Raw genomic sequence first — 16,817 nt, 5'->3', positions numbered from 1 at the left:
GTAACAAAAATTGTTTTCAAGGGCTTCAATGCACTGCTAGCAGAATTTTGGTTCCTCTACTTTTACCGTATTTCCCTTCCTCTGGTTTCGAAATTTAGTTTTCTTCTAACTTCATAGATACATGCTGCTGAAGTTAACTTCATGCAAATATTTCTGGATTGTACAGTTGTTTGTAAAAAAATTCTGTGTCATTCTGTCCTTTACGTAATAGTTATGTCTGTATAGCCTAAAACCCTGTCTCTGTTACACTTCACCTGCTTGACTGCTGTGTTTTCAAAAAGACATTAAGCTCTCATATATTGTTTTTAAAATTAACTGTCTTGTCCTTCTCAGGTACTTCTGTTATAATGTTTCAAATGGATACTTTACTGTCCGCACCTGATAGTCAGCGCAACTTATATTGCTTTTGTGGCAGCAATGTAAGCCACTGGGCCGATCAGTCTGATGGTGTTCCCAGCTGGGCACATGTGGCTAAGGCTGCAATGTTATATTTCACTTTTGCCAGGAGCATAGTTGTTCCAAATTTACTATTGCTTTTTGGCAATGTCGTTCAACATAAGTAACCTTTGTGCGTCATGAAAATTGTCATCTCGATTAATATGTTTTTGGTTATATCTCATTTCCTACGTATTATGTTCCAGGATTTAGCAATATTTATTCTGATGATGACACCCTGAGTAGGTGTTGAAACCTGCTGTTTATGTGCAACTAGTTGGCTGATTAATCAATTCTATGCTGAGCAATGAAGAAAACATGTCAGATTCAAAAGAAATCAGTCTCAAAGGACAAGACAGATTCAGGTCCGACAAGTAGCGTCATTGCCTCTGCCCTGACCAGCATATCAGCTTGTTCATTACCACTTGTTCCCGAATGACAAGGGAGCCACTGCATGTATATCTTGTTGTTTTCCCCTGGTCTAACAAGGGATTGATGCCTTTTTGCAATGATCTTTGACCTCATTGCAGGGGCTGATACTTTGCTTCCTGAATGAGTGCAGATACTCTGATCCTTGTAAGCCCAGTGTAAATTCTCCTCCATGCAGATTCTGATACTGAATATATCTGCCTGGAATACCATAGCCAGCATTCCTAAAGAGAATGGATATCTAGTTTATGCTGTATACCCTATTTTCAATCTGTCAGTAAACCAGACTCTCTCTCCTGACCTGAATCGTGGTTCATACTTCCACTGGTCCCTATCTCCAGTCATTATGCTGACAAGTTTCTTGAAGCAGATGGAAGTTATTGTGTAGTCAGCTGACATTTCCCCAACTATTTATATATTCATCACTTTCGTCATATTAGTGTGGGACTCCAGATGTTCTAAAGCTCCCAGTTTTTAACCTGTATGCCCTTCCACTGCTGTCATTGTAACCCAAAAATATGAAATGTGCATGCCCAGTTTGATCTCAATTTCAGTAGTGGTTGTGCTACTAAAATACCTGTTATGGCTAGCAGCTAATCTCTGCATCTTCCCAAGCTCCTTAGCAGCCACCTTCTGTTCTACTTTATTCCACTGTACTACTGTAGCTCCATAAATTATCATTGGTCTCATTACAGTGTTGTATATCCCGTACATGCTCCTGGGTTTGGACCCCAGTTTTTATCACAAGCCCTTCTAATGCACATGAGAGCACCTTTTTTTGCCTTGGGACTTGTGAGAGATCCACATTAGTTTTGCATCTGAGGTTACCTCTAGCCACTTTGCTACCCCTTCTACAGGTAGAATTCTGTCGAAGCGATTAAGATTCCCGTACATTTGGATGTGCTTCCTCTTGAACGGTACTACATCTGTTTTCTTGGGACTAATCCTTAGGTCCTGTTTCCTATGCCAGCTTTGCACAATGTTCAGAGCACATTTTGCCATTATTGTAACATATTGGCAAATTTGCCAAATGTTACTGTGATTAAATTCATTTGCATATCCTAGCCAAAGTAACCTCTGCCTTTCCACTCTTTAATCAGTCCATTCACCAGTAGGTTTCACAGTAGGGGGGACAAAACCCTACCTTGTGGACACCATTGGCGATGTTTATTGCCGTTTTAATATCCCTCAAGGTGGCTTCTATCTTTCATTCACTCAGCTCGGTCTTAGTCCATCCACATATAGTGGTCTTAATGGCATGCTCTTCTGCACTTTTAACCATGGATTCGAAAGTCGTGTTGCTAAAAGTCCCCTGAATATCCAGGAAGAAGCAAAGAGCAGTTTCCTGAAAGTGTAGAGCTTTTTCCACCTTCTCAACAAATAAGTGGTGAACTGCTATTTCACATGATTTGCCTTGTTGATGCACAAGTTGGTTTTCATGTAGAAGACCCTCAGTTAACCTCCTTTCCCTAACATGCACTTTTCTTGTTTCTTTAAAAGGAAGGGCAGAGTGATCAGTTTTATACTCTTAGCCTTGGTATGATGAATTCTGTTTGTCTTTGGAATGAAAACAACCGTCTCTGTCCTCCAAACATTAGGAATGATTTAGAGCCAGAAAATTTCCATCTGGGACTGAGGACTTCAATGGTTGAAACATCCCCACTGACAACTGGATTTTCTCGTTTCCACACATTCTCTGGCAGATTTCCAGGTCTCCCATTGGTGTATATCCTCATTCAGATTGCACAAGGGAAGTGAGTCTTGAGGAGCACATCCAGAGTCTCATGTGCTGTCCTTGTATCTCACTGTCCTCCTTCATTAGTGTGCCTCCGGGATTTGTTGCTGTTCTTGTAAGGATTTTATAAAGGAGGCTTCTGCCAGCTGTAGCTTCCAGTTCCTCGCAGAATGCCTTCCAAGGTGATTGCTTTACTTACGTAGTAGCAAGGGCTTACCAGTATTTTGCCCATTGTCCTTCACTTCTTGCAAACTTCAACAGCCGTCTTACCTGCTTCCTTTGCAATACAAGATTGTTGTTCCACCAAGGTACAATCCTGTTAGTGCTCTTCATGGAGATTTGACCGTTTCCTAAGTATGGGATTAGTTCACAATGGCAGATGTGCTTCATCTTGCCATTTCCTCTGATTGTACTGAATTTCTTATCAAAATTTTAACTTCAGAAAAGTGCGAGTGTGTCTTTCCTATATGAGCCCCCTGTCTGTTTCCCTAGCATTCCTATACACTGTAGCATCAGTCTTCTTTAGGTGTGCCTATCTGCCACTCAGCACTTCCTCTGCGTGGTGAGTAGCAGTCTCTTATTTATATGTAAAATAAAGGAAAGGCAACCCCTCACCTGTAGCTGACTGACTTGTGGTGCAGAGAAACAATTGATAGAATACAGTATTTACACTAGTTTTTGACCTCTTAATTTTTCTGTAGCAGAGATACACACATTCACATACACAACCACACAGACACCCAAACGGTTACACATGCGGCGGCGGTGGCAAGAGTGACTGTTGATTATTGATGGCAATTGCCAGGGTAGATGGAGATAGGAAGGGGGTAGAAAGAATGCAAAAGGTGAGGAGGAGGTAGTGGTATGGTATAAGGCAGGTCATTAGACAGATGAAACAGTGGCTGCACAATAAGACAAAAGGAGATAAGAGGGTAGACCAAGCCAGGGGTAGAGAGAAGGTGAAAGTAAGAGGAGGAAAGAAGATGAAGGGAGAGACAGCGAAAGGAAAGAGAACGGGAAAGGGTTGGAAAAGGGAGGGGGGGGGGGGAGAGAGAGAGAGAGAGAGAGAGAGAGAGAGAGAGAGAGAGAGAGAGAGAGAATGCCCTCATGGGTGGGGGGTGGTATATGGCAGTACACAATATTGAAGGGGAAGGAGCGGTGGGGACAGAAGAGAGAAGGAAAAGGTAAGTTGGAGCAGTGTGAAACAGGTTACTGGAAATGTAGGACAGGAGGGTTGTGAGAGTGCAAGATATGCTCGAGAACAATTCCCACTAGTGCTGGAAGGGAGTATCAAAACGACTTGTGTAGTGAAGCAGCTGTGGAAGCCATTTGTGTTGTAGTGTGTAGCGTGTTCAGAAACGGGATGGTCAAGTTTGCAATTTGTCAGAGTTTGACAGTGGCTATTCGTGCAAGTTCGTAGTTGGTAACGTGTCGTGTCATGCTCATATAGAATGCTGCAATTTAATATCTTTTTTCATATTCTTGTCATAAATAAAGCTATGTGTAAAGTTTGTGGTTGCTATATTTCTTCAGGTGAATTAACTAAACAAAGACAGATTAATCACACTTGAGAGAAATCGAAGTTTGGACAATTTTATCACTGTGGAGATAAATTTTAACGTGTAGATATCTGGAGCTTGCTTTATTGTTCAAAGAATAACGTCAATTGCTATTGATGAGCTGCACTTTAAACCTTTGTTGATCAGAGCTTATTTTTAAGGCTTTTTTCGTTCACCTATTAAGCTTCTATTGGTATTGCAATAGTCATCATTGTACTTCACACTTAACAGTTCATCCCTAGTAGTATACCATTGACCCTTCTTATCGTAACTACTACAAGGGGTAAATGTAGACACTTGCAAGTACAAGAAAACCAAATGTGTAACATCTAGTTCACTGGATTGCCTTATCACATGCAGGATAATTAAGGAGGGCAGCTTTATACATTTGGCTACACACAAATAGTTTTCCGATGAAGAACCCAGCATCAGTAGATAAGCCACAGTAATCACTACTTCTTTGTAACCTTCATTGAACAAGGGTCCACAGCTGTGCCAAATTTTTAAAATGATTTGAAACCGCCTGCAGCTGTGTATTATTGCACAATTTTAGCTTCTAACATTCTCAAGTAACTGTGCAGAAACTCAGCATTGGCACATACATGGAAATATGTGTAATTTTAAATTCATGACATACATGCATTTATTTTATGACAGTTACACTTGTACTTACAAGCACATTTACAGTGGGTGTTATTCACATGTAACATGTGCAGGGACTAGTATGGCATTATGTAACATGATTGAATTTTTGTGCCGATACACTTGAAAATTTTCTAAGACCAAAATTGTACAATAGTACACACAAAGAAAAAAACAGAAATCATGCTGTACCATGTCACTTAAAAAATACGCTATATGCATAAGGAACTGGCCAGGACTGCCAAGTTATAACAGTGTTTGTGTTTCTTCCTTTTATCTCTGTTGTCCAGAATTTTTGGTTATTATGATCAAAAGTTGAAATTCGTTTGTACATTTTATCACATATTTACAACTGTTCTGTAAGAACTGTGAAACAGAATGAATTTAATGTGTTATACAGGCTCCTGAATGGTTTCCGATCAGATTCTGCCCTTCATAAAGAAATGCTTGCTGTATTAGCAGCAGTTACTGAGGTCATTAAGTCATATAAAGGAAGGGAGTCATCTGTGGAATACTTTGCAGCACTGGTAAGCTCTTCTGTGTTCCTTTTTTCTTTTAATACAAATTTGTAATTTTAATACTAAGTACAGTCTAAGCATGTTCGAAATACAGCGCAACACATTAGAAATTTAAATGGAAAAACACTAACTCAGTTTTCTGGATTGATTTAATTTCATTTATATTTCAGAACCAATTAAAATCTTCTTGAAGTTTCTGGTAATAGATCTACTTCAGTAAAATATTTAGGTATTCTGAAGAAAATATGATTTGATAGACTAGAGAACAGTGACACTGACAGCAGTTTTCCCACCTCTCATTTTCCCTTCGTTTATAACTGCAAATGAGCAGTCTGTGGTCTGGTCTAACGTTGACTGTGATTCCAAATGCACATTGTTACAACAGTTTCTTTTCTGCCACAGTTGCTAGCTATCATCATAAGAAGCAATGACTGCTGAACTGTCATCTTAAATTGCGAGGCACTAGTGTTGGCCAATTCGTACCTTCAGAAGGCAAAATGTTTAGTGCTGCATATAAAAGTGACATACATTTCTGACTTTTAGAACTAGAAATTACCTCCTCAAGGAGGAGAAAGGAATAGGTTGGGGAAAGTTAAACAGGAAAGGCAGGCTACTGATGTCATGATGAGAGGGACCTACCTGTGCTGAGGGCAATGGTAGGCAAAGATCCCCTCCTTTCCCTGAGGAAGGAACTAATTGTTCCAAATACCAGGAATGCATGTCCCTTTCATGAGTGTGTATTGTGTGTACCTGAAGACAAGTGCTGACCAGCAGTTCTTTCTCATGGTTTGTAAGTTTTCACAGTTGAATTTCCCTTTGATAAAATGGACAGCTGTCACATACAGAGTTAATGTGGCATTGCTACACTTCATTCATGCTGCCATTGGTACAGCTTTTTTGTTGATTCTGATCATGCTTGTGTTAACTTTATGGGGCTGTTGCACATACACAGAGAGAGCTGTGATTTAAATCACATACTATACTGTAAGACGACTCATTTAAAAGGCACATAGAGCCAAACAAATGGAGTCATATTACAAAGTGTAATTTTTTTTGTGGCCTTAAAGACAGCTCCAGAAGAGAGAGAATCTTCTTAGCACTGCAAACTGCTACAGCAAATGCATGTGGTGTTTCACTACATTACAGTATAGAGAATATGTGCAGATGCACAGAGATTGGAAACCTGTGATCAAGAAATCTCCAAGGAAATATATTATTAAAAAATGTACTGCCACTGATTTTGACGTTCATTCAACATACTGTACTGGAATTTTACAATTGTGCGAAGTCTCCTGCAAGACAGATGTACTAAATGACAATTCACAAGGGGCCACCATTCAGTAGGAAGAATTCAGAAATCGTAGGGATTCAGGTACAGAAAGTGCAGTGAGGGAAAAAAAGTGTTCTGATGGAGATATCCATTGTTATAGCAGCTTGGGCTACTTTTTGGAGAAAAATGTGTATCATCAGGAAAGAAAATCATTGCCCTATCATGTGTCTCAGTGAGACCTGGCTCAATGAGAATCATGCCAGAAAGCACACCTGTCAATATTCGAAGGACAGTGGTGATCTTAAGGGGCAGTAGGCAGAGGAAAGAGACTTACTGTCTTGTGCAGGATCATCTGACCATGGCTTTATCAACAGTGCAAAGCCAATATTTATATCCAGTGATTATAATGATGTGATGAATAGCGATTTGTTTAAATTTGTTTTTCGGATTTGTTACATGATTTAGAAGTCGATTGTGTGATCGTCATGAATAACACCAGTTATCATAAAAAGGGAGAAATTTCCTAATTCAAACACAAAGAGAATTAAATTGTGTATTGGCTAGAAGACAAAACTAATTCAGTATTGAGTTGCTGTAAGAGAGCTTAAATGTTGAACGAAATCAATATGTACTTGACAGCTTAGCATCAGAAATGGAGAACCAGTTTCTGAGGATTCCCCCTTATCACTGCCAATAAAACCTAATAGGAAATATAGGGGTGTTAGAGAAAGGACAGGTCACATCCAGAAGTTTCAAATCCAGAATTAAAGACGTGCAAAATTTACTTGAAGCCATTGACGGAGGTACCATGGCTAAGTATCTACACTGTGCAAGAAAATTACTTTCTGAAGAAACTAATCTGAGAAAATACTGTTGATAGAATTGTCATTCTTCAAAATTACTTGTCAACTAGAAACTTGTCTAATACACTGAGTGCTTTAGAACAGGATGGTTAAACAAATTATTTAAGTGTTCTTCTTTCGAAGTTGTAGGCCATCTCTCTCTCTCTCTCTCTCTCTCTCTCTCTCTCTCTCTTTCTCTCTCTCTCTCTCTCTTCTCTCCCCCCTCTCTCTCTCCCCCTCCCTCCCCCTCCCCCTTTTCTCCTAATTATTTAGCAGTACAAGGCAGAAGAGGAGCAGAGTAATACTACGTTTGTTGGGATGTTTGTCGCTGTTGTGGCAAACACAAAATCCTTGTTTTCTGGTTTGTGTCAAGGTTAAAACTAACACACAGAGCTAATGAATATTTAAATGTTAACATAATTAAAACTGAAATATCTTTAACAGCTAAGCAGAGTACTGTATTTTGCTACAATATGTCTTGTAATTCACTTAAGGATTCATTCGTGTGGTAAGACTTTAGAATGGAGCTATGAGTGTTTTTTCCTTACAGTAATTTCAATTTCTTGACAATTGGTTTTCCAGCCATAATAAATTATAACTTATTATCTGATTCTTTATTGCAGTGTGCTACGTGTTGATTTCGGTATTTGTGCTATTTTGAAGTGAGCACCTGGTAATGCATTGCACATACTTTTCGGATAGCATTATTTGACAGTGCAGTTTACCAGTTTTGCTTGACACGTGGTGGCCCTTTGGTCTGAAGGCTCCAGTTTTTTTTATGGCCGAAGTGAACTGAGAGGACATGAATGGGAGGAAATGTGGAGAGGGTCACTTCTATACTTGGCCCTACAGCTGCCAGTTTCATTGCTCCATAGTGTACAGTAGTTCCATGACTGTTTTGAACATTTGCAATGTATTGAATGTTTTTGATGCAGCATTTCACCTGTCTCCCCCCCCCCCCCCCCCCTTTCCCCCCACCCCCCAACACACACACACACACACACACACACACACACACACACACACACACACACACACACACACACACACACACACACTCAGCCAAAAAAAAAAAAATACTGTGTACACCATTGAATATGTTTACCAAAAATGTTTGCATTAACGTGATGCTCATTCCTATGGTCTTGATCTAGGCTGTTTTCCTAATGATTACATGGTGTTGCAGTTATGAGCATTGTTACGGCACAGCTTCACCATTCCTGGGATACTTGGCATTTGAATTAAACATTTCCTCCTTATTAGTTAGTTGTTATACATGTGACCATGGTATACATATGTTATAGCTCTGCAATTTGCTTTACAAGACTTACAAAGAGCTCTAACGGTTTCAGTGACAAGAGAAGCGGTGCAAAACTGGATTGCGAACTTCACACTTCTTATCCAGTCCTCTTCTCTGGATATGCGGCTGCATCAATCTCCATAACTCCTTCTCTGAAGAAATAATGCTGGTTAGAGGAACCAAAAAATTACTCTTTTCTCTCTCACTTGAAATAACTCGGTACTCTCATACTTTCAGTTGAGCTCAGGTGTATTTTCCTTTCCACAAGTTTCATATAAGCATACAAACTCTTGCAAGTCAACTACACCAATATCCATTAGATAGAATTAAATATAATCACAATTGCCTGTTTTTAACATGCAAATAATTTATAGATGCCCCGTGATGCATCTTGCTTCGTTCAGAGCTAAGACATGAAGTAAGTTAAAAGTCTATAGTCAAATGCTCATTTTTTTTCTCCAACAGTCACATTCACTAACACAGCAAAGAATAGCATTTAATTACTCCCTGTCCTCACACACAGTGTCTGTGGCTCTTGCGGCAACACTTGTCGGTGTCATTTGACTGCCCCACTTATCGTTTTCTCATTATTAACTTCCAACCTGCACACAGAAACCGAAGGCACAGTAGATATGTTTCCGCTTACTTACTTTTAAAATATTGAGTGTTTGAGATGGTGGAAGGCCGAGTATCTCTAGAATTTACAGCGAAATTCTCGAGTCGCTACTATTTGTTTGATAACAATCAACAAATGACAAAGTGTATTTAATGTGATTTTCAGTTGCAGAAGGAAATTTTCTGTTCTTGAATGTGTAAACAGTGTCTTAATCATTGCACTGCCACTTTCAGTAATAATTTGCATAATAAGACAGACAATTTTTTTTGTCTATTTTGGTGCTAGACCACACTATATTATGAGTAAATGTGCCTATTATGTGAAACAAAATATTGAGAAATGGACAGAATAATTTAAGACACCACAGTTCGTAAACAACTGAATAGTCAAAAGATGCTTTGAACAGTGGGATAGCAACTAGTTCCATTAGTACTCTCTCAACAATTGTTTTTTAAAAAAAGTTGAAGTCACAAGATTTCCCAGATTCATGGTAAACTTCTGGGAACTGAAAGCGACGCAGAAAGGAAATATATGTACCATCTATTGCAAGAAAACAAAAGATTAGTGCTACAACTTTCTTGTATGAACTGTGTGAGGAAACAGTTACAGATTGTTTACAATGTGAGGTTTTAATCACAGGATATGATATGAGTGCTGAGAAACCGGGGTGGAAGTAAAATACCATGGATTTACCTTTTAAATTACCTCTTTGTCTGTGCCAGTGGGTTGGAGAAGTATACAGTTTTTGGGTTTTGAACTGCGCTTAACTTGTACAAGAAGTCTGACAATTTGAGTGTCACTTCCCTTGTCTTCTCATAGAAAGTCATTGAATGGGTCAGGCCTTTTTAATAAGCTCGTCCAGCTGGATATCTATGGACTTAACATTAGCGTTAGTATATCTCATATTCTCTTCACATTGCTAATGTTCCACATAAGGTGCCTCAGAACCATTTACTCCAGAAAAGACTTACTTCATTGGCGTATATGAATTGCAAATGATAACTTATAGTAAAATATTTTCACATTTTATATGTGCTTGCAATACAACTATTGGATAGTGTGAGGAATAGAACATCCATACTGTGGTTATATTTTGATTGCTGGTGTGGTACTCCTGTTTCAGTCTGAGTATGCACTTGAATTTTGAAAGCAATTTCCATGTGTATTTAAAGGGCAACATTCCAGTGTGCAAAATAGATATCTTTCATCAAAATAATAGTAAATTTTTTGGTCTTTTGATATCAGGTATTTTTTATTGACTTCATGTAATAATGAACATTGAATGACTAAATTGAGATGATTGTCCACAAATGGATTTTTCCTCTTTCTTACAGATGTCAACATTGGAGAAGAGCGATACAGAGATTTCAGTGGCAGCTGTCCTTTCGTTAATTGGCATGTGTATAAAAGGAGTCCCCGAGAGTCTTCTGAAATTGAAATTTTCTGAGACATCAAAATTGTTAGTTGATTTACTTGGAAAATATTCCGAAACTGAGAACAACGTGATACTGAGAACAGTAAGTACAAAGCTGTTATGTATATCTTTGTGTTTACATAATCAAGGAACCATCAGTGACAATATGTTCAACTACCTGTTTCCTGTTTTAAATGCAGCATCTACAAATTTTTTATGCTCAGTGAAAATATCTGCCATCTTCCACCCCCCTGCGGGCTTGGGGGTTAGAATAGGCCCGCGGTATTCCTGCCTGTCGTAAGAGGCGACTAAAAGGAGTCTCAAACTTTTCGGCCTTGTATGATGGTCCCCTGTTGGGTTTTGACCTCCATCTCTCAAAATTTTCCGAAGAGCGAGCCGATTGGGGAAGGGCGCCTTACTTGGTGCATTGTGTCCATCTTGCGATCAGACCTTTCGCCAGCTTATACACTGTTGAAACTGCAGTCCTGTGCGCTCTCCATCTCTTGGGCATGACTCTTTTTTCTGCGTGCAGATAACACCTTGCACTGTGCAGTGCCTCTTTCTGCACCGACGGCGACCATGGACCACATGTTACCTAACATCCAGCACGGTAGCCAGTCCGTTGTGGTGGGGCCGCCACGTACCCTGTTGGTTGTAGCCCCCTGACAACACAGGGATCGCTCTACTGATGCCTGCGCCGTTAATTCCCCACGTATGCCAAGGAGTAGATGCCTATCCTCCTGGGGTATCGGGACTCCCGGCAACGGCCAACCTGCCAGGTGGCTCTTGCCGTGGCTGGGGTGGCGCCTGTGGGGAGGGCCCTTGGTCGGAGTAGGTTGCATCAGGGCGGATTACCCACAGTGAACCGTGGTACATCGTCTCTCGCTGGTGGCCAGCTGCCAGCAGTCTCTAAGCGTTCTCGGCTCAGTTTAACACTCAGAAGTACGATCCGAAAACGTTCCCCTCCCTGGCCACACCGTGGGAGGAACGTAAGTCTCAGGATGGCTAGTAACAGTTATTCGCCCCGCTTCTTAGTTTGTACGAGGGTTGATGGGGGAGTCTTTTCTCTCCACAAAGCCTCAGTTCTTCGTCGAGCATTTAGAGGACAAGTTTGGGGAGGTGGAGAGCTTGTCAAAAATGCGCTCTGGGTCAGTCCTGATACAAACAGCGTCCTCTGCCCAGTCACGACGGTTACTCGCTTGTGACAAGTTGGGGGATGTTGCCGTTACGATCACACCCCATAAGAGTTTAAATATGGTCCAGGGAGTTATTTACCACAGGGATCTTCTTTTGCAGTCTGATGAAGAGCTGCGCGCCAATTTAGAGCACCGAGGTGCACATTTCGTCTGGCGCGTTCATTGGGGTCCGAAGGAAAATCAGATTGCTACCCATGCCTTCATCTTGGCCTTCGAAGGGGGTACATTACCGGAAAAAAGTCAAGGTGATGGTCTACCGATGTGACGTTAAGCCCTATATCCCTCCCCCGATGCGGTGCTTTAAGTGCTGGAAGTTCGGCCATATGTCTTCTCGCTGCACTTCCAGCCTCGCATGTCGAGATTGCGGATGCCCATCACATCCCAATACTCCATGTGACCCGCCTTCCATCTGTGTCGACTGCGGGGAGCACCATTCACCTTGCTCGGCAGACTGCCGAATTTTCCAGAAAGAGCGTAAAATCATGGAATACAAGACCCTGGACCGACTAACCTTATACTGAGGCCAAGAGGAAATACGACCGACTCCATTCTGTGAGAATGACATCTTCCTACGCTGCTGCTACAACACCTATGCTAGCCCCGTCTGTTTCTCCAGTTGTCGCCGGATCGATGAGTAGTAAAACTCCTCCTGCCCCCTCGCCAGTGGGGGGGCTCTACCCACCGGGTTGCTCCTGCGCCACCTACCTCAGGAGCAAACACCATCTCACCCATCGGGGACGTCCGTCCCCACTTCTAAGCTGGAGAAGTGTCCAACTTCTTTGGCTTCTCACGCTCGCAAGGGGTCCCTTGGGTCCCTCCCTTCCCAGGTTTTCCGCCAGCGAGAAGCCTGACGACCGACAATGGCGTAAGTGCCCACAATCAGCTGGTCGTAGGGCTTCACGATCCTCCTCCGTCCCGGAGACTGAATCAGTGAAGCCCTCCCAGCCGGTGTGACCCAAGGAACGGCGTGCGGCGTGAGAAACCCAAGAAGAGCTCTCAGCCCAAGGAAGTCGCTGGTGGCAGCCATCGCACCGCAACCTTCCAGCTCTGCGTCTGAGGATGCGGTGGAGCTTCAGGCTTCCGCTGAGGACCTCGATCTCGACCGGTCCATCAGACACCATGGAAAGCACTATCACAGGTGCTAAATCGGATGGCAGCAGGTGACCCAGCGGCGTAATCTCCCCTTCCCAGTCCCGTCAAGCCTTTCTCAGCCATGGTCAACACCATCCTCCAGTGTAACTGCAGCGGTTTCTTCCACCATCTAGCTGAGCTCCACCAACTTGTCAGCCTTCACCCTTTCCTCTGCATTGTTCTGCAGGAAACTTGGTTTCTGGCAATGCGAACCCCCGCCCTCCGTGGCTATCGGGGTTATTATAAGAACCGGGCAGCTTATGAAAGGGTGTCTGGTGGCGTCTGCATCTATGTCCTGACTCTCTTCACAGCGAGTCTGTACCTCTCCACACACCTTTAGAGGCTGTCGCTGTTCGGGTGTGGACGCCACAGGCTGTTACCGTCTGCAGTCTTTACCTTCCACCGGATGGTGATGTCGTGCAGCATGTCCTGGCTGCTTTGATAGCTCAATTGCCTCCACCTTTCCTGTTACTTAACGCCCATAACCATCTGTGGGGTGGGTCAGTGGCAACAGGTCGAGGCGCCATCGTTGAGCATTTATTGGCGCAGCTCGATCCCTCGATCTTAAATGATGGTGCCTTCACACACTACAGTGTGGCGCATGGCACATACTCCGCCATTGACCTTTCGATCTGTAGCCCTAGCCTCTTACCGTCTGTACAATGGAGAGTGCATGACGACCTTTGTGGCAGTGACCACTTTCCGATCTTTCTGTCACTGCCACAGCGTCAGTCTTCTGGGCGCCCTAGCAGATGGGCTCTGAATAAGGCTGACTGGGACTTGTTCTCCTCAACTGCCGCTATTGAGCCTCTCTCTACCGATGCCATTGATGCAGTGGTTCAATCGGTCACCACCGGCATCGTTACTGCCGCCGAATCTGCCATTGCACGTTCTTCTGGGTCCCTTCGGCGGCGGACTGTGCCTTGGTGGTCGCCTGAGATCGCTGAAGCGATCGCACAAGCGACATCCCTCAATCGACCACCTTATCGCCTTCAAACAGCTGCGTGCGCGAGTCCGCTGCATTATCCGCCAATGCAAGCAGGAGTGCTGGGAGCGGTATGTGTCCACCATTGGCCTCCATGTCACTCCATCGCAGGTCTGGGCCAAGATTCGCCGCCTCTATGGCTATCGGACCCCTGTTAGTGTCTGTGCGCTCTCACTGAATAGAGCAGTTTGTACTGACTCCGACGTCATTGCAAACCACTTGGCAGAGCACTTTGCTATGAATTCCGCTTCTGCCAACTACCCCTTGGGCTTCTGCTCCATTAAGGAGCGGATAGAACGTCAGAGTCTTTCTTTTCGCACTCACCATCCTGAATTGTACAATGTTCCATTCAGTGAGTGGGAATTTCGAAGTGCCCTCGCCGCTTGTCCTGATACTGCTCCTGGGCCAGATAGCATCCACTCTCAGATGCTGAAACACCTTTCAGTGGACTGCCAGCGACGCCTCCTCGATCTTTACAACCACATTTGGGTCGAGGGTGAGTTTCCGTCGCAATGGCGGGAAAGTCTTGTTGTCCCCATTCTGAAACCAGGGAAGAACCCTTTGGAGGTGGACAGCTACCGTCCCATTCGCCTCACCAACGTTCTTTGCAAGTTGCTTGAATGGATGGTGAGCCGGCGCTTCAATTGGGTACTGGAGTCTCGAGGCCTTCTGGCTCCGTCTCGGGGTGGGTTCCGTAAAGGCCACTCCGCCGCCGACAATCTGGTGAGCCTGGAGTCGGCCATCCGTACTGCCTTTGCCTGCCGTCAGCATCTGGTTGCTGTCTTTTTCGACATGCGGAAGGCGTATGATACGACATGGCGTCATCACATCCTTTCTACGCTTCATGGATGGGGTCTTCGGGGCCCTCTGCTGATCTATATCCGCAATTTTCTGTCGTATTGTACCTTCCGCGTGCACGTCGCGGCCTCATATAGTTCCTCCCAAGTCCAGGAGAACGGTGTGCCGCAGGGTTCTGTTCTCAGTGTGTGTCTGTTTTTAATAGCTATTAACGGGCTCGCTGCGGCCGTGGGAAATACTGTCTCCGCTTCCCTGTATGCTGACGACTTCTGCCTTTACTACAGCTCTATTGGCATTGCAGCTGCTGAACGTCAGCTACAGGGCACAATCCGCAAGGCGCAGTCTTGGGCTGTAGCGCATGGTTTTCAGTTTTCCGCAGCCAAGACCTGCGTTATGCATTTCTGCCAGCGACGCACTGTTCACCCGGAGCCGCGGCTTTATCTTGATGGCGAGCTTCTTAAAGTGGTGGAGTCCCATAGGTTTTTGAGGATGGTTTTTGATGCCCGGTTGACTTGGCTGCCTCATATTCGGCAGCTTAAACAGGCGTGTTGGCGGCATCTAAATGCTATGCGATGCCTGAGCCACACCAGGTGGGGCGCCGACCGATCTACTCTTCTACGGCTTTACCAGGCGTTAATCCAGTCCCGTCTGAACTACGGGAGTCTGGCTTATGGCTCAGCATCCCCATCTGCGTTGCGGGTGCTGGACCAAATCCTCCACAGCGGGATACGCCTTGCCACTGGTGCCTTCCGAACCAGCCCTGTGAACAGCATACTTGTGGAGGCAGGTGTCCCTCCACTGCGGTTACGACGCCAACAATTACTGGCTGCTTATGCTGGCCATGTTTTTAGCTTGCCCGGGCATCCAAATTATCGTGTCCTCTTCCCGCAGTCAGTCGTTCATCTGCCAGAACGTCGGCCCCGGTTGGGTTGTCCGATCGCCGTACGTGTCAAACAGCTTCTTTCCTGTCTTGGGTGTTTCCCTGTTCCACCTCCTTTCCGGGCCCCTCTGCGTACACCCCCGTGGTGTGTGCCTCGCCCTTGCCTTTGGCTCGACTTGGCACATGGCCCGAAGGACTCAGTCCCTCCGGAGGCCTTCTGACGCCGCTTTTATTCCATCCTGGCCACGTATCAGGGCTCTGGCGTTGTCTACACCGACGGTTCGATGGTTGCTGGTCTCGTCGGTTATGCACTAACTCTAGGGGACCATTCTGAACAACGTTCGTTGCCGGCTGGCTGCAGTGTTTACACTGCCGAGCTGGTCGCCATCTTTCGTGCCCTAGAGTATATCCGCTCCTGCTCAGGTGAGTCCTTCGTTATCTGTAGCGATTCCCTGAGCGGTTTACGAGCTCTCGACCAGTGTTTCCCTCGTTCTCATCTGGTGATGGCTATCCAGGAGTCCCTGCATACTCTCGCCCGTAGCGGCAGGTCTGTGGTCTTTGTTTGGACCCCAGGCCATGTTGGTATACCCGGCAATGAAACTGTTGACCGCCTGGCGAAAGAGGCCACCAGTGCGCCATCTCTGGAGATTGGCCTCCTGGCGGCTGATTTGCGGACAGTCTTACGCCGCAAAGTTATCTCGTTTTGGAATGCTGAATGGCGCGGTCTGACCACCCCTAACAAACTCCGTGCCGTCAAGGACACGACGACTGTGTGTCGGTCATCCGTGCGAGCCAACCGCAGGGACTCAGTCGTCCTTTGTCGGCTCCGCATTGGGCACACCCAACTCACGCACAGTTATTTACTGTGTCGTGAGGATCCCCCTATTTGTCGTTGTGGGGCGTCCTTGACGGTGGTCCATATTCTGTCGGAGTGCGCCCTTTTAACTGTGCTCAGGCAGACTTTTGCAATGCCTGACACGCTCTCTGCTCTTTTATCAGATCACTCTGCCATCGTGGACTTGGTTTTGTGTTTTATTCGGGCAGGGGTTTTTTTATCCTTTAATCTG

The 16,817-nt window shown here is 44.4% G+C and overlaps 1 protein-coding gene across 1 annotated transcript in view; it reads left to right on the top strand.

The window, feature by feature from the left end:
* LOC126355732 (RRP12-like protein) overlaps window positions 1-16,817 on the top strand; it is a 157,211-nt gene that overhangs the window by 28,848 nt on the left and 111,546 nt on the right. The window contains exons 3-4 of the mRNA XM_050006101.1: window positions 5,201-5,327; window positions 10,681-10,863. Coding sequence (XP_049862058.1) covers window positions 5,201-5,327; window positions 10,681-10,863 — 310 coding nt within the window. The remainder of the gene's footprint in view (window positions 1-5,200; window positions 5,328-10,680; window positions 10,864-16,817) is intronic.

This window comes from Schistocerca gregaria, chromosome 3, assembly GCF_023897955.1.
Source record: "Schistocerca gregaria isolate iqSchGreg1 chromosome 3, iqSchGreg1.2, whole genome shotgun sequence".
NCBI lineage: Eukaryota > Metazoa > Arthropoda > Insecta > Orthoptera > Acrididae > Schistocerca > Schistocerca gregaria.
Note: the sequence above shows the minus strand (reverse complement) of the source record. Positions and strands in the feature narration are given on the sequence as shown.